Source organism: Danio rerio, chromosome 19, assembly GCF_052040795.2.
Source record: "Danio rerio strain M-AB ecotype USA chromosome 19, GRCz13ab, whole genome shotgun sequence".
NCBI lineage: Eukaryota > Metazoa > Chordata > Actinopteri > Cypriniformes > Danionidae > Danio > Danio rerio.
Window position 1 is genome coordinate 22,357,239 of NC_141039.2, and position 25,132 is coordinate 22,382,370.

Consider the following 25,132-nt stretch of genomic DNA (forward strand, 5'->3'; position numbering starts at 1 on the left):
TCATTTCAACCCAACCCATTTCAACAATATTATGTTATTAATAGTTGAAGTCTCAATTTTTAGCCCCCATGTAAAATTAAAATTATTTTTCAATTAAAAAAATTATGCTTAACAGACCAAAGAAATTTTCACAGTAATTTCTCTCTATATTTCTATCTCTCTCTAAGTCTTTTTTGACTAAAATAAAAGCAGATTTTTATTTTAAACAAAGACATAATTTAAAAACAAATTTTGGTAAAGGCCAAAGAAAAATATTTTAATAAAGACAAAAGAAGTTAATTATTAAACAATTTAATACAAATGTGTTGAAATATGTTTCTGTTAAATAAAACTTTTTTCATTCATTCATTTTCTTTTTTTTAATCCTTTTTATTAATCCGAGGTTACCAGGAATGAACAGCTAACTTATTTAGCACATGTTTTATGTAGCGGATTCCCTTCCAGCTGCAACCCATCACTAAAAAACATCCACACTCATTCACACATATAGACTATGGACAATTTAGCCTACCCTGTACCACATGTCTTTGGACTTCTGAGGGAAACCCAAGCAAACATGAGGAGTACATGCAAACTCCACACAGAAACGTCAAATGACCCAGCCAAGGCTCAAACCAGCGACCTTCTTGCTGTGAGGCGATAGTGCTACCCACTGCTCCACTGCGTCACCTTAAATAAAACTCAACAACTATTTTTAAACTAATCACGAAATCACATGAGGGCTAATGAAAAAAGTTGCAGTTTAAAGAATTGATTTCACTAAATGCTTTTTAAAAAATTATAAGTGATTTAGAAATTGAAACATATTGTAGATGAATAGTTTAATAGTTTGTTTGTCAATGAGTGATTCATGGTAACTAAACATTAATTTTTTTTTCCATGTGAAATCTTGACCAGGACACTTTTGTAAAAGAGATTTTTTTTTTTTTTATCTCAATGTCTTTCCTGGTAAAATAAAGGTTATACTACTATGACAACGACTACTACTACTACTACTACTACTACTACTAATAATAATAATAATTTTAAATCCATTGATAAAATAAAGAAGGGTTTACTTTTAATTATTAGGTAACTTAATTACAGTTTATTTACCTTAAAAACTGTTCATAAAATCAACAGTACTGTAAATGTTAATTAGGAGAAGAGTAATATATATTTTGCAGAATACCTATATTTTTTTCTACTATACATATACTGGTATTTAGATTTCTTACTTATCAACTAAAATTTTCTAAAGAAGGATTAATTTGTCTGAAAATGAAAGAAACAATAAAATGTATGTCATGAATGACGTGTATGAAATGTTTTTTATTTATTTGATTTGATTATACTGTGGGCGACACAGTGTAGTTTATATAAGTGTAATTTATATTGTTTATGGAGTGAGATTTATATGGATATTTAGCAATCTAAATAATCTAAAATCTAACTTCTTTATCCAGTTCTAACTCAAATACCACCGCAAGATGGCAGTACAGTCTCGAATCACCCACCGTAAACACAGACGAAGAAGAAACGTCACTCACCGGAGCAGAAGAGTGACAGAGGTGAATGATTTTTACGTAAAGTATTCCTCTTGATAAATATATGTATTCATTACGATGTGTTCGATTTATTTTCACCTAATGTTTAAAATTAAACCTAAAGAGATATTAAAAATAAAACCAATAATTTAGTTAATAACACTAATTTGCTTGTTTCTCACACGTGTGAATGTCTTTATATATTGGCTGTTAAAAAGAAATTCTGATATTTCAGTGTCGTTGGTTATTATTATTAAAAGACGAACTGCCCTTTCTGTCTGATAATGTTATAAGGTGTTTGACAGAGTTCCTCCCGTCACATCTGACCATGAGTGCCCCGTGCTTTGTACGAACGGTGGCCAGAGGTTTCTCCGGTGGATCAGGACTGTTCAGACCTGCTGTGTTGTGCTCAGACAAAGTCACAGTCACACGGTGAGTATCGTCCAGAATCCACTGCTGTTTCTAGAGGCTTTGGACACTAAGGTTGTGTCCTAAAACCTGGTAAGCAGCCTACCTAGTCGGCATGCTACAAAACATCCACAAAAAAGTATGTAGTATATGAGACAAAGTCATTGTTTTAGTGTATAAACTATACGACCCTAAATGTGTTTCAGAAAAATGACATCCAGGAGACGGACTGACCATCTAGAGAGAACTGCTAGTGTTCATCGACAAATGGTGAGTTTTCTTAGATTTGTTTTCTGTTTTTTAGATGAAAATCTTGACTTTTTAGTTATAGATTCTTGCTTGGGTCTTTATAAATGGTTAACAAATGTTGGAGCCTTGTAGGTGAAAGTTCAGACACTTGTTTTGTGTTTTAGGTCCACCAGTGTGTCATTTGATTTGTCACAAGACTAAATTCAAGATGATGTAATCGAACGTTAAGTTGTTTCAGTTAGTAACACTTTTCAATAAGGTTCCATTAGTTAATGTATTTTTACTAGCACAAACAAAGATGCAAAAACACATTTATTACAGTATTTATTACAGTGTTTATTTTTTGTTAATATTAGTCGGTGGAAAAATCTTTCATTGTTGGTTATTGTCAACCCACTGTGTTGCACTTTACATTAAGGTTCGTTAGTTAACGTTAGTTACTGTATTTACTAACTTGAATTAAGAGTACAATACTTGTGCAGTATTTATTAGTCATAGTTCTATATTTACTAATGCATATTTTGGCAAATTGATTATCATTTGCATTTGGTTTAGTGGTTCGTTTACAAATCATGACAAATTATTGCAAATTATGGTTTAACTTTCTATGTTCATTTGTATTAAAGGGGATCTAATATGCAAAAATCACTTTTATAAGAGGTTTAAACACAGTTGTGTGGCAACAGTGTGTGAACATAGCCAGGCTCTAATGGTAAACATTGTTTTAATTATATTTTTTTATAATCACACTTCATAAAGCCAGCTTGTAGAAACATTTTGATTGACATTCTCCCTTTGTACATGTCATTGGAGGGGGAAAGCCCCACCAATTAGTGACTATCTCTCCCTCATAAGTGTAAACTTTTAGCTCTGTCTTTTTTGGAAAAAAAATGATCAGTTGAATTTAAAGTGACAGTCACAAAAAGGGATGTCATGGGTCCCCTTTAAAACCATGGTTATTTTCAAATGGGCATTTATTTAACACTAATTTTATTGTGAAACGATGTTATAGAACTTTATATTTAGTTGAACATGACTGTGTGTAGATTTGGAGTAATACAAATAAATAATGACTCCCGTTTGTACAGCTACATAGCATAAAACATTTTAAATTAGGGCTGTGCAATATATCGCAAAATGATTGTTATTGTGATAAATGACATGACATTATGAATAAAATAATAATAATAGTAATAATAAAATAAATGACATTTATTTTATGCATTGGTTGTTTATCTAAATTTGACCAATCAGATAGGGCATTACTATTTTTACCAGCACCTCCTCAAAATGTTTTGCTATTGGCTGGAGCGGCCCAAAGGTGAACCCAGAGCTCAAAAAAAAAAAAAAAAAAAAAATACTAATAATGGCGGAGGAATATGACTACAGCCAATCAGAGTCAGAATATCTGCTTAGGTTTTCACTCAGTTATCAGATTTAATTAGATCTTGAAATATCTTTCACCTATTTTAATTTCATTACATAAATTTAAAATCATTTAAAAAGATAGCTAATGAAAATAACATTTTTATAGGGAAATGTTATATCATAAGAAATATTGTTTTGTTGAAACATTTAACAACATTACCTATTTTCCCAGTATTATGCAGAGCTATTTTAAATATGGGAGGATACAATGTGTAAATTCTATGTATAAACCAGATTTGATGTTCTGTTTGTGTACCCAGGAACTTTTCTCTGCACGTGTTTGTGACATTATTAGTGAATCTGATACTGTAAAGAGACTAAGACTGGAAGTGGCTCATCCTGACTTCAGCTTCCGTGCTGGACAGTGGTAAGAAGAACTATACATTTGTAAAATATGGGCCATATAATTGACAATGGGCAGTGTAATTATTATTTAATATTGTACACTTGAAAGAACTATTCTGGATTCTCTTAAACAACGTTTCAGTGGAGTTCTTACATAATAAGTGTGAAGTTTCGTTAGTTTTTTAATGTGAAGGACATTTTAGTAATCTAAAGAACCAGTTCTACCTATAAAGAAAAGGATGTGTAATGGAAAGTTACTGTACTTAAAGGATCTTTGTAATAATATAATACAAATATTTTGTGTGTTCTTGCGCATCTGTTACATGTCATAGCCATCTTAAATGAGACATTATTCTCACAATGTAACACTTGAAAATCATCTTCTAAAAACATTCTGTTGCCATGGAAATCTCTCTAATGCTCTGCATTTAAAATTTCTCTGCAATATTTTAATATCAAACCTTTTTCTAATCTTGACAGAATATATATAATTTAAAAGGTCTGAGAATCACTTTGTTAAATGTGCTGTTGTGTCAGAAATAAATACATTTTGTGGTAAATAAATAAATAAATAAAATTAAACATTTTGTGTCGTCCGAATGCTGTTTTATATAGCATCTAAACAAAATCATACAGGAAAACTACAGTTTTTGTGATAGCAACTTAAAATTTATAACATTACTATATTTAGATTATAATACACATGCCCATGGCCATGATTTTTCTATACATTTTATTTCACATAAACACCTCAGTATTATCATACCTAAAGACATTTGTCAGGTCCTCAAACTGCGTTACTGTGTGTAGGACTAGTTTCTTATCATCCAAATTAGCCTTTTGTCGCTAATTCTAAGATGAAATTTGCGAGGTAGAAGCAAAGTCATTAGTATAGTTTTGAGGTATACAACAGTTAAAGTGGTTCAAAACCTACTGTATGTATGTATGTATGTATGTATGTATGTATATATGTATATATATATATATATACTGTATTTTTTAAAAGGTTTCTTTGATTAATAAAGTTCAAAAGAACAAGGGTTATCTGAAATAGAATTTTTTTGTAGCATTATTTAAAAAAAAATAAATACTAGATCTAACCTTCTGAATGGTGCAGTGTATAATGTTTTAAAAACCCTGGACTTTCTATTTATCAAAGAATTCTGGAAAAATGTACTCTATTTTTAAAAATATTAATATTATTAATAAATGTTTCTTGAACAGCAAATCAGCATATTATTAGTTTTTGAAGGTTCGTGTGACACTAAAGAGTAAAAATGCTGAAAATTTTGCTTAGTTAACAAAAAAATGCATTTAAAATATATATTCCAACAGAATTAAATTAATTTAAGTAGTAAATTACATTATTACTCTGGGTTCCCACGGGTTATGGAACTTCTGGATTATCATTGAATTTTAAAAGGTCTGTTGCAGTTATTAAAAGTCAGGGAATTTCAGGGATTTTTGTATGTCACTTTTTTTTTTAATGATCCTTATTCCATTCTCACTCTCTTAATTGGCGGTCACTTTAGTCAAATGTAGTCACTGTATCTGTGAATTGAGGCAAAATTTCCAGCACAATATAAACTTTTGGAGTTAAGGTTTCAACATTAGCACTTCAAAGACTGGGTTTTAAACCTAACAAATGAAAGCTAAATGTAAAGTTCGTAAAACTGCTATCAAGCTATCTAATATGTTTCTAATCTAATATGGGAGAGGGAAAAAGAAGTACCTCTGAATTGGTTCAAAATCTATAATTTGAAATACAATGTCAAATCTACAATAAACAAATGATCGATTATTGTTCTCATATTGGCTATTAAAGTCATGCAAAATTATATTTAAGGTCATGGAAACTTTTTTTCCCCATCTTTTCAGTCAGTTAAAAATTAAAGAAATGTCAGTTAGGGCTCTATTTTGACGGTCCATGCGCAGAGCGCAAAACGCAGGCCGCAAACGATTTCAGGGCGTGTCAGAACGCATTTTTGCTAATTTATTAAGGACGGGAAAATCTGCTTTGCGCCGTGGCGCATGGTCTAAAAGGGTTGAGTTTATTTCTTAATGAGTTATTGGTGTGTTTTGAGAATAAACCAATCAGAGTCTCATCTCACATTACCTTTAAGAGCCAGCTGCGTCGCGCCATAAGCGCATTTGCTATTAACATGACATAAAGTAAGTTCACTTTCGCTTTTGCTTTAGTGGATAGGGAAACCTTTACGCACAGACATCCATTAGCCTGTAAATAATTAATTTTGTTTTAAGATTTGTTTTAAAACTATTTCTAAATTCAGTTCTAATTTTCAGCAAACAAATAAATGAACAATAATAACAAATTGTGGTCAAAATACTGAGCTATTTCCAAATACACCTACTATGCCCTATATAGTCTAAAACCTGACAGGTGGACAAATCTAAGCTTGTTTTTAATAAAACAAATATAAATATGGATATAATAAATAATACTGCTAATAATAATAACATTATACAAAAGCAAATTGAATGAACTGAAAAAGCCTCCTGAGATGAAGAAAGTAAGGCAGTGGTTTTTAAATTCATGTTGGCTAAAAATTAATATGTTTTGTTATATTTTAATAATTTATATTTCTATCCTATATATATCCTTATTATATATATCCTTAATATATTATATCTTTTTCATATGTAAAGATATTTGCGTATTGCTCTACATCTTGCGTGTAGTGTGTAAGCCAGGCGCATTTTGCGCCAATCAATAGACCGACTTTGTTCTGGTCTAAAGAACAGACTATCAACGCACTAAAACACGCCTGCTTTGTTAGATCAGAACGACTATGGGCGCACATATGAGTGCCAATGCATTTGCTATTTAAACAGTGTGGCGCAACACCTCGAAATGACCCTTGCGCAGAGCTGAAAGTAGCAAAAGACTATTGCGCCGCGCCTTGCGCCACATTGCGCTGGGTGTATGATAGGGCCCTTAAAGTTAAAGTGGGAACCTGATGACTGTTTCTGCTGTATTTTGGATCAAATAAATGCAGACTTGGTGAGCAAAAGAAATTCATTACAAGCCATCAACATCTTACTGTGCTCTATGAACACACTTGACTTGACTTTGCCAAAAATCACAGGGAACAAATTTATAATTTGTTAAAAAGTGTTTGCGTATTCTACACTTTTTATGTGTTCACTCATTAGAATAGATCAGATGCCCACTGGGAATTTTATCATGTGGCCTACTTCAACAAGTTCTCCTGCTGTGAGGTCTAAAACAAATGTCAAAAACTTCATCATTTTTAACAGCTGTTGATTTTTATACGTCAATGTAATGTGGTCTTGGTTCTTAACTAAAATGATGTCACTTGCACTGAGTCATAGTCTTAAAATATGCAAATGTGACAGGACTGACAAAAACATGGGGACAATTGTAAAATAGTATTTATTTGTAGAATTTATTTATAATTTTATGTTTTTAATTAATTGATAAAAACGATAACAACTTAATCTTACTATTTGTGAAGTATCAAGTTTCTGAAGTTACAAATCTGCTAATGCTGTAGGTTCAATTGAGCTGAGGTTTGTAAATGTGTGAAGTGTTTTAATAAAGAAAAACAATCTACTCCTTTACAAAACAACTCACAGAAATCAACCATCAGTACATCTTAGAAATGTTTTGGATTAAATACTTTTCATTCACTGTATGTATGTTTTGATTTGAAGGACAGATAATGTACATTTCTGGCAGAATGACCCAAATAATTTGCACGTAGTAATATATTTGTTGTGAATAAATTAATTTGGATGTGGTTTAGGTATTACATTAAAGTCATAATGGTGTTTAAAAAGCAGCAAAGAGTAACTTTGTGGCTTTGCACTTTTTTGTTTGATTTTTAAAAGTTGTAGGCCATAAAGTATTTTGAACCATTTAGCATACTGATATAGAACTTGAAATAATAAACAATATGTGAAAATAATGACTGTGTAGTAATAAAAGTGTGCAGGAATATTGTATGTAAATATGCTGTGTTTTTGTGACATATATTATTATTTGTGAAGAGGTTTATATATATATATATATATATATATATATATATATATATGTTACAATGTTGTGAACGTATACAATTAAGTGTACTCGTTTAAAGAAAAAAAAACTACAGAGACTCTGACATGAAGCAGCAGCAGCTCTGTGTTTCAATAACATATTATCGTCTCACATCGGGCGGTAAGGGTGCTACAAATGGCATGCATTAGAATGTTCATTAGAATGAAACAAATACTAAATTATATCTGTAATATGATGAGGTACGTCGTAAGAACCTAATGCTGCGATGTTACCACCAAGCTGATTAAACACGCAGTTCGCACAAAGTCCAGGAGATGGCGCTTTCTTCTCAGATAAAACACTCAACTAATTCAGTGTGAAAACCATTGTAAGCAAAGAAGGAAAATCTATTCTTACCCCAGCCTTTCCCCACACTTTTTTTCTCTCACTTCTCGTCCGTTGTGCCCTACAGTGTTGAGTATGTGTGCGAGTTTCCAGAGAGTCTGAGTGAGGTGAAAAAGTCAGGCGATGATTTATGCAGATATATGCACAGAAACTCCTCCAGACCATATGATGTTGTGTTCCTGCTAAAGAACTTGAGGAACATGAGTCAGGAAGAACAGTGTCTGTGTGTGACATATGTGTTTATTACGTATTCATGCTTTTCATACACATATGGCAACTGTCAAAGCGTACGTGTTGTTTTACTTTTATTAAATATTATCGACATTAAGTAATGTTGTACACATAGATTTAGTTGTCCTGGTATGTTACTGTGTGGGAAGAATCTGTGCTTTCTGTCAATGTTCATAAACACACTTATTGTGTAGTTGTTTTTGTTTTAGTGAATGGCTTGTATTGTGTTATTACCGTTTCACTTTATTCCACTTTTTTTTCACATCAGGGTGGATTTCTTCATCCCAGGTGTGGATACTGTGGGCGGTTTCTCCATTTGCTCAAGTCCAGGTCTGCTGAAGAGAGAAGGAGTGATTGAACTGGCTGTAAAATATGCGCGCCATCCTCCAGCACACTGGATTCACACCGAAGTAAGGAAGTGAAGGGAAAAAAAAAGCATTTATTCAAAAAGTGTGGTTGGTTGATATGTTTTAATATAAGGTTCCAGTTAGTAAACCACCATAGTTGACATGTTAAACACATCTAAATAACTGATGTTACTTAACTTTAACAATCTTACCTTTTGAGTATTTTAATTATTTACAGTTTTGTCGATCGCAAACAAACACCCATACTTTTTCTAAACTCTTAACACAGACTCACAGCTACAAAACACAATTAGCCAAATGGATAATTATCTTCTTAATAAGAAATTTTGTTAAATATATACAAATTCTTAATTTCAAAATAGAGCTTGTCTTTCTCTGCACACACTATCTTGACCAAAACACAGGAAATCTGACTCAAAATGAAATGATTTTGTAAAAGAATGACACTTGTACTTCACAAGGTACATGCAGTCAATCAAAGTACCCCAGGTTTCAAAATAATTGCTATTGTTGAGATTACAAAAACTGCAGAGACTTTTATGTTTCAGTTTTACAGGTACAGTGCATCTGGAAAGTGTCTTACTTTTTCCACATTTTTTTATGTTACAGCCTTATTCCAAAATGAATTAAATTCATTTACATTTATTTCCTCAAAATTCTACTCACAATACCCTATAATGACAATGTGAAAAAAGTTTTTTGAAATTGTTACAAATTTATTAAAAATAAATAACCTGAAAAAAAAATCACATGTACATACATAAGTATTCACAGCCTTTGCCATGAAGCTCTAAATTGAGCTCAGGTGCATTCTGTTTCCACTGATCATTCTTGAGATGTTTCAGCAGCTTAATTGAAGTTCACCTGTGGTCAATTCAGTTGATTGGACATGATTGGCATACATCTGTCTATATTACGTCCCAGGGTTGACAATGCATGTCAAAGCACAAACCAAGCATTATTATTTGTAGACCTCTGAGAAAGGATTGTCTTGAGGCACAAGTCTAGGGAAGGTTACAGAAACATTTCTGCTGCTCTGAAGTTCCAATCAGCACAGTGGCCTCCATCATCTGTAAGTGGAAGATGTTTGGAACCACCAGAACTCTTCCTAGAGCTGGCCGGCCATCTAAGCTGAGTGAAGGGGCTTAGTCAGGAAGGTGATCAATAGCCCGATGATCACTCTGTCTGAGCTCCAGCATTCTTCTGTGGAGAGAGGAAAACCTTACAGAAGCACAAATATCTGTGTAGCAATTCACCAATTAGACCTGTTTGGTAGAGTGGCTTGACGGAATTCACTCCCAGCCTAGAATTTGCCATAAGGCATACTCTCAGACCATAAGAAACAAAATTCTCTGGTCTGATGAGACAAAATTATTTTTAAATACATTTGGAGAAAACCAGGCACCACTCTCAGCATCATGCTGTGGGGATGTTTTTCAGCAGCAGGAACTGTAAGACTAGTCAGGATTAAGGGAAATATAAATGCAGCAATGTACAGTGACATCTTGAATGAAAACCTGCTATAGAGTGCTCTTGACCTCAGACTGGGGTGACTGTTTTTCTACCAGCAGGACAATGTACACCGCCAAAGTACACCGCCAAAATATCAATGGAGAAGCTTCACAACAACTCGGTGTATCCATGAGTGGCCCAGCCAGAGCCCAGACCTAAATCCTATTGACATCTCTGGAGAGATCTGAAAATGGCTGTACACCGTTGCTTCCCATCCAACCTGATAGAGCTTGAGAGATACTGCAAAGAGAAATAGGCAAAAATTCCCAAAGACAGGTATGCCAAGCTTTTGGCATCATATTCCAAAAGACTTGAGGCTGCCAAAGGTGCATCAACATGGTATTGAGCAAAAGCTGTGAATACTTATGTACATGTGATTTTTCAGGCTTTTAATTTTTTTTTAACTTTGCAACAATTTCTGATATTCTTTTTTCACATTCTCATTTTGGGGTATTGTGTGTAAAATTTTGAGGAAATTAATTAATTCAATCCATTTAATCTATTTTGGAATAAGGTTGCAACATAAACAGGGTGTCCGCGGGGTTGTAAATGGTTGTAAAAGTTAGTAAATGAAATTAGCCTAAATTAAGGGCATTAAAAGTATTAAAAAGGTATTACATTTTCGAGCCCAATATTTTTAGATACATTTTTATTTGTGTTAAGTGCAGGCCTTTATTCTAAATTTAGCGTGGATTTTTTTATATGTTGAGAGTAGGACCTGAGCGTTGTAATGTGAGGTGGTGTTCGCGCGCACGCTGAAATAAACCGGGTACCTGGCTGGCTTGCTGCCAACCATGTAGGCGAGTTTGCTTTCGTTCATTTATTGAATTAAAACATGGGGAAATGCAAGTTTTCGAACCTCTGGCTGGAGGAAGCAAGATTTAAAGACTGGCCTATGCCTGTAGTTGGCAACAGCCGCGAGGCTTATAGCCACGTCTGCAAGAAGATGATTATTGGCGCTATATTGGTTCATGTCAGCGGTCAATCACTGAAGGTTTTCCTCTGTCAGATGACAGGGAGCTTTGTGTCCGCGGGAAATGCAGAGATTATGTGGTGAATGTTGATCCGCCAGCCAAGATCAATCGAGTGTTTTCGGAGAAGGTGCCCGAATCTCTATGCTTTATTCACTGCGTGGTCATCACAAATGTCCGCTAAATGTAAAATCTAACACTACACATCATAGCAAAACAAGCTCGCCTTTACTGAGTTTGAACTGAAACTGCGGCTCATGACAAAGAACAGTATTTGCACCAGTGGTCATCGCGAGAATCCTGCTCTGCCCCGGTCGGCTGAATTGCCTGCTTTTTTTTTCACAAACACAGAAAAATGAAAATCAGTGCATTACGAGACTGAGCATTAAAAATGACACAAACCCAAACCAAAATGTTTAAAGAGTGATAGAAGACCTTTCTCCCTTTCTTGTGTCCATTCTTTCTTGAGGTGTATATTATGTTTCTATTTAATTACTGATGACTGCAGCTTTTATCCTTGAATTGAATGATTTATTATAATCTTTCGTTTGTTTTGTAGCAGAAATATTATTTATTTAATTGATATAAAAACAATCGTGCAAAATAAATATTTCTTACTGCAATGCTTTATTTTTGTTATTTTTCATAAAGTCACAGTAGGACTTTTTGTAGCAGATAACTCGCATTCAAGGCAGCATGATAATGAGAAATGTCATTTATTAGTAGTATTAGTGTCATCATTGTAATCATTAATATTGAACCATTATTAGACATTCGTTTTGGAAATTTTGCCCAAATATTAATAAGTCATCACAGAATTAGTTAGTTGTTTCTGGTTTTTGTTAGTCCTAATTGATGTTGTTTTCAAATACAATAAATCCCTTAATATACACTTTGCAGTGGTGCTGCTCATTCATATTTGGTGGGTGCTCCTAAATATTTGAAGTTGAGAGCACCGATTCTACCAAGCAAAAAAGTTCATTTTGAGCCCTGACGCAGAATTTATCGGCACAGTTCAGCACGGTTGTCCAACCATGCCGAGAATTCTGGGCAGAGAACGGTTTGTAATCGTGCCGCCCTGTTCCACGCTCAGTGGAGAAACAACCATACCGAACTGTTCTTAGAAGAGCGACTATTGACATTGATGACATATATGACATTGATTAACAACTATGGAAAAAGGCCCTTTGTGACACCTTTATTAATCCCTCTGCTTTACTTAAATGTATGTTATCTACAATATGTTATTTAATTTGAAAACATATTTCATTTATGCCACTACAGGTGCAGCTCGTGCAAGTCGTGCTGGTATTACATTTTTTTTGAAGGTATTAAAAAAGGTAGTAAATTCAACTTAAGAAGTTTAGTATATACACTGATAAAAAAATGGTAAAAGTGAAGCACAATGAGTATTTTCCAGATGCATTGTATTTGCATGCAAAATATTTTGACCATAGGAAAAATAGAGAAAAAGAGTCGTTCAGCCAGACTGGATTTAGCTGTGCTTGGCCCAGTTTACCCAACATAAATCAACTGTGTGTCAATTATTTAAATGTTTGTTTATTATCAGCTGAGGTATATTTTTGATATTGTTTTTGAACTGATATGATTGCAGAAGCAGAGGTTTTTATACGGTATCTAAGCAGGGTTCATACGGTCATGGACAACCTGGAATTTTGACATGGCATTTTCCAGGCCTGAAAAAGTTTAGCCTACACGCAACTTTTGTAAAGCATCTGCTTCACTTTGCTGTGTCAGAATCCTTGCTTATAAAATATAGCCGAATGCCTAGTTTAAGCATATTTGATTAATGGAATCATGCGTGTTGATGAATCTGAAGGGAGTCGCTCACCGGATGCGCTGCACTGCGCGCATTGCCTACAAGCAACAAGAACAAACTAGGTTTCGGCACCCAACCCTATGTCTGAGATGTTCTGAGAAATATTCTGGATCTTCAAGATGATTCTACAGTTGAAATCAGAATTATTAAACCTCCTTTGAGTTTGTTTTATTTTTTGAATATTTCCTGAATGATTAACAGAGCAAGGAAATTTTCAGTATGTTTGATAATATTTTTTCTTTTGGAGTCTTGTTTTATTTTGGCTAGAATAAAAGCAGTTTTACATTTTTTTAAAATAATTTTAAGATCAATATTATTATCCCCTTTAAGCTATATATTTTTTGATAGTCTACAGAACAAACCACTGTTATACATTCACTTGCCTAATTACCCTAACCTGCCTAATTAACCTAGTTAAGCCTTTAAATGTCATTTTAAGCTGAATAGGAGTGTCTTGAAAGATAATATTATTTACTGTCATCATGGCAAAAATAAAATAAATCAGTTATTAAAGATGGGTTATTAAAACTATTGTGTTTAGAAATGTGTTGAAATGTTTCTCTCCATTAAACAGAAATTGGGGGAAAAATATACTGAGGCTAATAATTCAGGGAGGCTAATAAGTCTGATTTTTGACCTAATTCTGATGTTCTGAGACCATTCAATTCAATCTAGGTTAATTATTTTGTTATGGCAAATGCTACATTAGTTCCACTTATTTACTTTAACTATTGAGAAGCCTGAAAACTACATTTAATAAAACAGTGTTAGTGTTAGATTAGTCTGTTAAAAATCCTAATCCTCTTCTGTTGCAGTGCTCTGTGGACTCTCAGGTAGCCGTGAGGGTGGGGGGTAATTTCTACTTTGACCCTCAGCCTTCTAACCCTGTGGTGGACCTGTTGCTGGTGGCTGGAGGTGTTGGAATTAACCCTCTATACTCCATCCTGCTACATGCAGCTGATCTGCACAGACACACTCACAGTCACAGATACACACCAGGACACACACACCTGTGTTACAGCGCCAAGAACACTACAGAGCTGCTCTTCAAGGTAAGTGTTTGTAACCTTGACTTTTAAACACATAAAAGTGAAGCTTTACACTGATTTTGAAACATTTGCTCTCTTCAGGACACCATTATTGACATTTGTCACGAGCGACCAGATAAATTCTCCTGCCATTTCCATGTTACCCAGCAGAGCTCCGACATAGAGCCACAACTTCAGCCTTACACTATACGTGAGTTGCAGATCATCATACAGTGACGATCAAAATTAGAGAACAGTTGTTTTAAACATCTTTAAAGATGTAATCTCTTATTTTAGTTGTATATCTAGAGATATTTTCACTTAATGTAAACTGCCTTTTCAGCCATATCACCCTGCAGCCCAAGACCGGTTACTCACTAAAGCTAAGCAGGGCTGAGCCTGGTTAGTACCTAGATGGGAGATCATCTGTTGGAAGTGGTGTTAGCGAGTCCAGCAGGGGGTGCTTAACCTGCGGTCTGTGCGAGTTCTAATGCCCCAATAAAGTGAGGGGGACACTATTGACTTTATTCTCCGCCAAAGAGTGGGCGCTGCCATTTGAATCTTTTTGGCTTGAGACTTCCGGTCTCATTCACTTCCATTCATTTTTAGACATTACAAACTGCTCATTACGCTGCTTGATGTTGCAATTTGATATTTTCTTGTTATATTAATCTACTTGGTCTGTATAGTCATGCAAACATTTGTTTGTAGAGCAAGTAGTTTGACCGTTTTCTGCCGTTTATTATTCCTAGTCATTTCTCCCATAGGCGACTGAATCGGAAGTTCAAAGACAATCGTGAAAACAGGCGCACTTCCGCATTTTAGAACAAGGTCAATATTGTCTGTTGGTGCTGTTTTTCGGATGAGATGTTAAACCGAGATTCTGTGGCAATCTCCCATAGCATTTCTTCAAAAAGAGTAGGCGGATGTACCCTTACCCATCATGGTCTCCCAATCATTCTCGTCTACCGAACTGGCTCTATCACTGTCTGTCCACTCCATCTGTAGCTGGTTTGTGGTGTGGGCTCTGGCGCCGTTGTGCTGTGGCTGCTGCCGCATCATCCAAGTGGATGCTGCACACTGGTGAGGGTGTGGAGAGACCCCCCTTCATGACTGTGAAGCACTTTGAGTGTATGGCTATACACGATAAATGCACTAGATGAATACACACATTACATTACACATTACAATATTTAAATAATGTATGAAAAATACAATTATTTTTCATTCATTTATTTTCTTTACTGCTTAGTCCCTTTATTAATCTGGGGTCGCCACAGCTGAATGAATCGCCAACTTATCCAGCATATGTTTTACACAGCGGATGCCCTTCTAGCTGTAACCCATGACTGGGAAACATCTATACACACTCATTCACACACATACACTACAGACAGTTTTGCATACCTAATTCACGTGTACCACATTTTTGGACTTTTGGAGGAAACCCACACAAGTACATGGAGAACATGCAAACTCGACACAGTAATGCCAACTGACCAAGCCGGTGCTCAAACCAGCGACCTTCTTGCTGTGAGGCGAACGTGCTACCCACTGCATCACCGTGCAGCCCCAAATTATTATTATTTAATATTTTTGCTCATGAGATACAAACAAATAGCCTTTTAGTTCAATAACCTACAATACTGCCAGTTTTCTTTTGTAATATTATAACAATGATAAGAATTAAGTGTGTCATATGCTGTTGTCATGATGAATTGCGATATCAGAGCTCCATTGACAATGGCTTTTAGTCATGGCGTATGCGATTAGCTCAGTGTCAGTCTGCTCAAAGTTAAGTAAAATAACTATTCAGCTGATCTAAAACCAAAAACTCAGAGTTTCCCATCTCAGAACCCAGACTTCAATTTTAAACTTCGAGCTGCTTGAACCTCGTTGGAATGTTTGCTTGGCGACCATTAACCGTTTTCTCAGAGGAAGACAAGCAGACAAAACATTGCTGTCACTCTATTACAAGTTTTATTTATGGAGAAAATTACAAAACACTGCAGTGTTAGGGTTTTCTGTGTTTGTCTGAGATGACTAGTCTTACCGAAATGTGTATATTCCATACAAGCTGAAGTTGATCAGTCAATTCTTGTCATGTGACTGTGCGCTCGTGGGATTCATTCAACAAGGTACATCTGGTATGGAAGGCGCGAGCACGTCACACCACTTGTGCGCGCAAGCCACACACCTCCATTGGAAACAATGAACTTGTACGATCTTTAGAAAAGATGCGACATGCGAACGGCCCATAAAAGGTCGACGTCATTTGGGATCTCCTTCAGTTCATCACGCAGCCATGGTGGATTTACCTGATTTGTTGACACTTGGGTAGCGGATCTATTCCTTGGCAGTTGTTGGGTCCCGTTTTCCCCTTCTCTAAGAAACCTTCAAAAAAAACTTCTGTTTCTTACTCATGTTGCTGCTTGTGGGTTAAATTTGGGCACTCAAGTGACCGAGATGTAAGCGAGAGAATACGGTTATGTCTCAAAATGAAAGACTGTTCAGACTATAATAAATAAAACTGAAGTAATTAATTATTTCTTATGCGGCCCGGTACCAAATGACTTAAGCACATCAAGAACCACAGGACATTACTAGTCTCTCTCAGGACAATACTAGACTAACTGGTCTCTCACAGGACATCGCTAGTCACACTAGTGTAGTGAACTAGCTCGAGGGGGAAATATTAATAATTAGGAGCTGAGATGACTGATGAGACAGTTACCTTCACAAGGGAAGTTTTCTAAGCTTGGTGATTTGCATATGCATCCTGGATGAATGCTGATGAAGAAACATTTAAAGTTTCTTAAAATGTTACTATGTTGCACAAATATTAACATTAATTCATTGTTCACCAAATTAGCTCTGCAGGGACATCCAACAAGAACTATGATCTTTAATTTAACTGTGGTAGTGTAACACATTCATTCCAGGAGTATTAAAACAGAAAATTAATAGACAAGCATGAGACTTGCTGCAAACACTGGATTACATATAGAGAGGGGATAAAGGATTTTATGAAATGAAGCAGAAATATTAAGATGGGCTGTACAGGAGCGTGAGCATATTTTTTTTTAACAAAACAGCACTTTATTTCTGTGTCGTAAATACCTTTGGAGTCGGACTTTACACACCGACAATTGCTGTTGCTGGATAGGAGAGTTTGTGCATTTTTGGTTAAATAAAGCTAAATAATTATTCAATTCAATTTATTTCATGTTTATTTCTACAGCGCTTTTGCAATGTAGATTGAGACTGTGTCAGTTCAGTTTTCAGAGTTGAAGTTCAGTTCAGTTTAGTTCAGTTCAGTCAGTGTGGTTTAAATTTCATTGCTGGAAGTACAAACACTCAAGAGCAAATGCATTGATGCACAGTTCCACAAGTTCCAAACCAAGCAACCTAGTGGCGAGAAACAAAACTTCACCAATTGATAAAAATGAAGGGAAAAAATCTCGAGAGAAACCAGGCTCAGTTGGGCACGACCAACATGAACTGTCTATGTGTCTGATAGGTCACATCCATTACACTAGTGTCTCACAGGACATCAATAGTCTCTTTCATGACATCACTAGTCTCAGTAGTCTAGTCTCAATTCTTTCACCAATGATTTTCCTGAGATTTTCAGTCAGGTTTAGATCAGTACTTTGTGCTGGCCATTTCATTATATATATATATATATATATATATATATATATATATATATATATATATATATATATATATATATATATATATATATATATATATATACATATATATATATATATTTTTTGCTTCAAAGAACTGTCATTGTTTGCTGTGTGAACACTCATTGCCCACAGTGACATTTGCTGGAGCATTGGGTGATGAGCGCAGAGAAGGATCCGCATGCTGTTGAAAGAGCTTCTGATCAATATTTGCATTCGCACTGTCTTGTACTGTAACTCTAAACTAGAACACATCCTCATCCACCTTTGGCTGACTTTTGAAAGTCATTGAAGTTATAGCTGCAAGTTAGATGGGGATTGTTTAATAATTAAAAAAAAGACAGAAAATTCGGAATATATGTAACCCATGAAACATGCTTTAAACATTCCTGTTAGAATAACTTCAAACAGGACTAGCTGTGACATTCAATTTAGGAAATTGAAGATTGTTCTCTAATTTTGATCTCCAATGTATTTTTTGCTTTACGTTACCTGAAGTTTTAAGTATGTTCAGGTTCGATGTGTCACGTGAGCTTCTTGTGTCTCTGTAGGTGGAAGGATATCAGAAGAAGAGCTTCAGCGTTATGTAGACCCTGAGCGAACGCTGTGTTATCTTTGTGGTCCTCCTCCTATGATAGAGAAAGTGAGTTCAGATCTGCAGAGCACCGGCCTTCCAGAGGATAGAATCCTGTTTGAGAAATGGTGGTAGTTTTACAGCTCCCCCAAGACCTCAGGCCTCAGAAGTGGATGTATCTGTCTCTTTGTCACCGTAGACACTCACTGTAGTGGCAATATGGACCAGTAATGCACTCGAGTTTTAACGCACAACAGACACCATGTCTGCAGTTCTTCTAGACTTGATATATACTAATGTTCAAAAGTTTGAGTTTGGCATGATTATATTTGTTTTTGAAAAGGCTTTTATGCACACAGCAGTTACATTGCTTTTTTTACACACAGATGCAATGCTGTGTATTATTCAAGGTGCAATCTGAAACGAAATAACTGGTTTCTATTGAAATATATTTAAAAGTGTCATTTATTCCTGTGATGGCAAAGCTGAATTTTCAGCATTATTACTTCAGACTTCAGCATCACAGGATCTTTTAATATACACTACCTGACAAAAGCCTTCTTGTCACCTATGCATGTTTAGGATAAACATATAATAACTTGACTTATAGTTGATCATTTGGTATCAGAAGTGGCTTATATGAAAGGCAAAGTGGCAAGGCAAAGGCGTCTAGATTACACTTATTTTACCAAAGTAAAATATGATCATGCCTTGATTTTTAATTATTTAATTAGGACTCTGCTTACACAAAAGTCTTGTGACTTAACAGAAATAATGTACAGTATAGAATATAAAGTCATGGTGCAGTGAAACAAGAATTAATATTATGTATGACTCCTATGAGCTTGGAGGACTGCATCCACACATCTCTGCAATGATTCAAATACAGTAACTCATTATTAAAGTCATCTGGAATGGCAAAGGAAGCATTCTTGCAGGACTCCCAGACTTCATCAAGATTCTGTGGATTTATCTTCAACGCCTCCTCCTCCTCCATCTTACCCCAGACATGTTCAATAATGTTCATGTCTGGTGACTGGGCTGGCCAATCCATGAGCACCTTGACCTTCTTAGCTTTCAGGAATTTTGATGTGGAAGCTGCAGTATGAGAAGTAGCGCTATCCTGCTGAAGAATTTGTCCTCTCCTGTAGTTTGTAATGTAATGGGCAGCACAAATGTCTTGATACCTCAGGTGGTTGATGTTGCCATCAACTCTACAGATCTTTCACATGACCCCATACTAAATGTAACCCCAAACCATGATTTTTACTTCACCAAACTTGACTGATTTCTGTGAGAATCTTGGGTCCATGTGGGTTCAAATAAGTCTTCTGCAGTATTTGTGATGATTGGACTGCAGTTCAACAGATTCATCAGAAAAATCTAACTTCTGCCACTTTTCCAAATGATCAACGAAGTTATTATTTGTTGCTTTTTCAACTGGGATCGATGATGTGTCTTTTGTCAGATAGTGTATACTATAATATGCTGACCTGATGCTTACTATAATTATGTTGAAAATGCAATTTTTTAATATTTTCTGATTTTTTTAATTAGTCAAAAGTTAAAAATGTGTCCTTGTTAAATATAAGTATTAATGTTAATGATATTCACCCAAAAAGAAAAAAAAATCTGATTGTACTACGGACTTCAGAGAAAACTAAATCTTACAGGCTTGGTAGAACTGAAGAGTTAAATAAGCGGTCAGCATATTATTATTTTTTGGTGTCTTGAAAAAAATAAACAATACAAACATATATAATAATGTAAAAAAAAAAGTTATGTATACTTATATTATTTAATTATAAATACCAACAAATACCCTAGACTTTTGAGCGATATTGTATACTCATCTTCCTTTTAATTTAAACAAACTATTTTCTGGACTCCATGTGCTATTTTTGTTTTACCTCATTTTGAAGCTGGAGTTCTTAAATTGACCATAACCAGCGGTGTGATGCTCTGCATTATAGTTCATTTGCTGGTTAATGGTTTAGAAGTTCTGCTTTTCAGAGCATGTTGATATGTGGGTAATAATGTTGTTTGCATTTAGAAGGCATATTTATTCTTGAGAATCCTTCAGAAGGGTGTTTCTGAAAACCGATGCGACAATATAAAATGTAATGTTGCTTATTTATGCAGTGCTGATTTGCTGAAAGGTGTTAAAGATTTTGCAATTCAGTCCATATCTGTAATACAGCTCACATCTCAAATCCAATAATCTGATGCTTGAAATAGTTTTATTGTACATGTTTCAAAATAAAACCTGCCAACAGTGATGTCATTACATTGTGCTTTTTAGGCTGATAAAATGTGTTAGGCTGCTCTAGCAAAGTCAATAAACAAGCCATTGTTAACTAGAGATACCAATATTTATTTGTTTGATTAAAAAAAAAAAAAAAACCATTGGCTTTTCAGTTGTAGCTTGAAAATGGCTGATATAACAAACCAGTAGTTTGTGGATTCACTCAGTTGTATAACGTCAGTTGTCTTGGGCAAAAAAAATATCGCTCAACAAAATAACATTTGGACAAAATTGAGTTTGTCAGTTAATATTTAAAATAATGTTAAAGGAATAGTTCATCCAAGAAAACTTGCAGTAAATTTTCTCACCCTCAGGCAATTGAAGATGCAGGTGACGTTTTCTCTTCAGTACAACATTAAAGCTAAATCTGGGATTCGTATTATGAAAGTCAACAGCCATCTTTTTTTTTTTAGCTTTGAATAAATGCATACAAACAGGTCCAAATGAACGGCTCACGATGATACACTGAGGAAAAAAAAATCATGCACAATATTGTTAGCTTAGCAAGGACCATGAGTTAAGCTAAAAATCTTTAATGTTCTACTGGAGAAAATCTTCAATGGCCTGTGGGTGAGTAAATGAACTGTCCCATAAAATAGATTCAATCTATGATCATTTTGAGCGTTTTTTTGAATGGGACACAAATAATACAGCTGACTTGTACTAATAAAGATATGTCCCCGCAGTTAAAAATGGTTTCATCATTATTATTATTATTATAGCATGGAGACTACTTATAATGATTATTTTCAAAGTTTACTCGGGTTCAATGACAGCAAAGTTTTGTCAAGTTGTTTACAGTCAACAGACTGACTCCTGATGCAGAAAAAATGCAGGAAAATATGTTTTTAATCCTCATATTAACTAACTTGTGAACACTACACTTGTTAAATTGACCGATCATGTTGTAAATCAGCGAGCCTGTGAAGTTCATCTGCTAAACAGCCACAACTCCAAAAACAAAACAAAAAAATTTGTTCACCCCTAAAAGAATTGTCATTATACCTTCAATAAAAGCACAACACCCTTACCTGACACTGAACATGGGATTGACCCTGCTCTGCCTGTTCCTCAATCCTTTCTTTCTCCTTTGCCTGTGATTGATAATTTGACGTTAGTATTTTCATAAGCACTTACAGCCAAATTGCCCAACATGTGAACTTTTTGTACTTGGCGTTTAGCTGCACTGAAAAAGGATCTTATGTCCATTTTCTCTGTCATGTTATCCAATGCATGACACCGCAATGCAAGTTTATTTGAAGCACAGTACAAAGGGCTTTACATAAAGAATGCAAAACTATCATAAAAATAATCACAACAGTAAAAACAAGGAATTGAAAAAGGCTAACATTTTAATCTTAAATTGATTAAGTCACTTAAGAACAGAATAGAAATTGATTATACAAAAAATACAGTGGGTTTAGTTTGGACGGAGCACAGTGCTCATTTGCAAATACACAGCTAAACAATATGCTAATTATGGTTGTTAATGTTAAGTTAACATAATGCCAAGTCACAGATAAAACAATGCATGGGAAACGGCTTTGGCGTGTTAGTTGCAGTGCACTTTGCAACAAGTTAACGTTACTACATGAGTAATTTTAATCGCTAATAAAGCAGATTAATAAACAATTACATCGGTAATCTGCATTTTTGCTGCAACTAATTTATGAACGAGTCTTCATTAACTACATTAAAGAGAATCGCTTTATTTAAGGTTCATAAAAACCCCTACTCACTTACTGAAATTCAACATTAACTCAGCAGCAGCTGCACACCTGACTTGTGTGTGTGTGTGTGTGTGTGTGTGTGTGTGCGCGCACAACCCTCGAATAGCTGGGGGCATGATATATTAATGGCTAATATATTTAGATGATACATCATTAAACTAGAATCAGAGCTGTAAACAACATAGACATCTGGAAATGGCTCTGCTGCACATTACATGGTGTTTCATTGTTAGGATTTCAACACATTTAAAATGAAGCGTTGTAGGCTGGTCTGCCTCAGCCGTCTAACAGCACTCGTCAATGTTAAAATTAATGAGATAGTCAATCAAATGAAAGTAGGCGTGGTTTACAGTTGACAGTTGTGCTAAATTACAATGCAGCGACTCTTTAAGCACTCACAGAAAGAGAGTCAAGATAGAAGTAGTGATACAATGTTTGACACCTTAGGATGAATGGAAAATGTTAGAAAAACATTAAAGAAGTGGTGTCAAACTCAGTTTCTGCACAGTTTGGTTCCAACCCTGCTTCAACACACTTACCTGTAGGTTACCTTTCAGATCAGGTGTGTTTAATTAGGGTTGGAACTAAACTGTGCAGAGCTGTGGCCCTCCAGGAACTGAGTTTGACACCAGGGCATTAAACAATAGAAGATGGTGGAGAAAGTTATGAAAAATAGGACTGGAAGTTGTTCATATGGATTGCTTTTTAAGTTTTATATGGTTAAAGCTTGGAATTGCTCTTAACGGTGTCATATACTGCATTTGTTCAACAAGTTCAATTGTTCTCTGATATCTACATAGTAGGTATGTGACTTGGATAAGTAAAAAAAAAAATCCTGAACGGTTTATATGCTTATTTATTACTCCATAAAATAACCCTTGAATCAGAAGGTCCCTAATTGACCATACTTGGATCAGTTATGAACGTTAATGAGCTCTGCTCTGACGCGCAGCTCTCACAGACAGACATACACACAATTTATGCTGAACAAGGGCAATGGAATAATACTTGATCTGTCAAAAAACTATTTTAACAAAGGAAGTAGATGCCTAGTTAATCTCTTCTTTTTAACTTAATGTGTGGAGGCTTATTTTGCCTACATGGAGAGGGCGAGCTATTTAATATAAAACTATCAGAGTAACATTAATCTATTTTGCTTACAAGATCTGTTGTGGATGAAGGCTAAATTATAATTAAAAATAGACAAAAGAGACGATAAAGATGTATTGTGTTGTATTTTTAAGCTATAATTTCAAAGAAAACACAGCCAAGAGTTAATATCAACAGATGACAGTTGAACCGACTGAAGCCAGTCTACATGTGTTTGTTAAAACCTTCACATCGAATTTCACAATAAATACGGTAAATGAACAAAACATACAATTAAACATATCTTAAGCCTCTTCAGAGTAGAGCTGAATAAATGTATCGTCTGTAAATCCTGTGTTTTGCATTCTGATGCAAGTTTGAACATGTCTCATACAGTCATTGCTCAGTAACACATAGTAAACAGTCTGCATCTCTCGTTTTCAAATTAAAAGTCCTACATACACACTTAAATACAAACTTAAAAAAAAAACTAACCGAGGAAAATGATCATTGTTGTCTCACTAGAAAATGTTGTGGCTGATCAAACATACTAATGATCCCAGAGCTACATATCAGTCTGTGTTCTCCTGATGAAATGGCTGTTCATCAGGTCCGGATGAACAACCTAAAGTAAAGGCAAATGCAGAGGGCATGGCCCTTGAGTCTGCTTTATACTCTGATTGGCGTTTTGTCCACCAGGGTTTTACTCTTGGGGAATTTACATGAAAACGAGGAAACAATGGTGTCTGAGGCTCACAGTATGCCCATATTCAAATACTGATCACTTATTATTCGACTATGCCTAGGTATACCCAGATTGTCTTTATAGTACACCTTTATTCATTATTTTAGAATTCTATTACTTTATTTTTTATTAATATTGTCTTATATTATGTGAAAAATTAACTAGAATTAACTTGCAAACATTTTCTTGACCACTGTTTAATGGTTACAGTAATACCCAGTGATTCAAACTGAAATTCTATTCATTATTTTTGATTTCCGACTTCATATGAATGCAATTTATTAATAAATAAAGTGCATGTGTGCATATTTTAAAATATGATTGACAAAAAAGGTTTTCTTACAAACTACAATTAGACTTAATTTCAGTTACAGTTTAAAATGACAGTTCACCCCAAATGGACAATTCTGTCATCATTAACTCACTTTTGATCCAAACCAGTTTGAGTTCTTTTCTTTCTAGAAACAAGAAACCATTCCTACTGACTTCCATAGTATCTGTTTTTCCTATTATGGAAGTCAGTGGTTATTCTTTACTGCTCAACAAAAGTTAAAAGTGAGTCAATTTTAATTTTGGAGTGAACTGCCCATTTAAACAATGATTTATTTTCATAACATTAACTAACAAACATCTGTATTGTATTGTTCAATGTAGCTGTCCAG

The 25,132-nt window shown here is 34.8% G+C and overlaps 2 protein-coding genes across 15 annotated transcripts in view; one reads left to right on the forward strand and one right to left on the reverse strand.

Annotated features, from left to right (window-relative positions):
* The window catches only part of rftn1a (raftlin, lipid raft linker 1a), a 213,844-nt gene that overhangs the window by 109,947 nt on the left and 78,765 nt on the right, over positions 1-25,132 (reverse strand). For 2 of the 10 annotated variants that reach the window (XR_015945356.1, XR_015945354.1), the window contains exon 12: positions 21,912-22,000. The exons of 2 other annotated variants lie outside the window; for them this stretch is intronic. The gene's annotated coding sequence lies outside the window, so the exon portion shown is untranslated. Of the gene's footprint in view, positions 1-18,113; positions 18,657-21,911; positions 22,001-23,855; positions 24,434-25,132 lie in introns of those variants that run through there. 6 more of the 10 variants (XM_087295659.2, XM_087295655.2, XM_087295657.2 and 3 more) reach the window with 4 other exon arrangements.
* Positions 1,504-20,885, forward strand: oxnad1 (oxidoreductase NAD-binding domain containing 1). Of its 5 annotated transcripts, none has more exons than XM_087294523.2 (8): positions 1,504-1,550; positions 1,821-1,958; positions 2,141-2,204; positions 3,872-3,978; positions 8,882-9,023; positions 14,120-14,356; positions 14,435-14,543; positions 18,579-20,885. In XM_087294523.2, the coding sequence occupies exons 2-8, from the start codon at positions 1,855-1,857 to the stop codon at positions 18,734-18,736; spliced, it is 921 nt and encodes a 306-aa protein (XP_087150649.2). In that variant the 5' UTR covers positions 1,504-1,550; positions 1,821-1,854; the 3' UTR covers positions 18,737-20,885.

What these genes read in the sequence shown, in the direction of transcription:
- oxnad1 (XM_087294523.2), top strand. Translation starts at nt 1,855, where the DNA reads ATGAGTGCCCCGTGCTTTGTACGAACGGTGGCCAGAGGTTTCTCCGGT. An exon ending in AGCTTCCGTGCTGGACAGTG is followed by an intron (nt 3,979 to 8,881) that starts GTAAGAAGAACT and finishes TTTTCACATCAG; the next exon opens with GGTGGATTTCTTCATCCCAG. An exon ending in CACACTGGATTCACACCGAA is followed by an intron (nt 9,024 to 14,119) that starts GTAAGGAAGTGA and finishes CTTCTGTTGCAG; the next exon opens with TGCTCTGTGGACTCTCAGGT.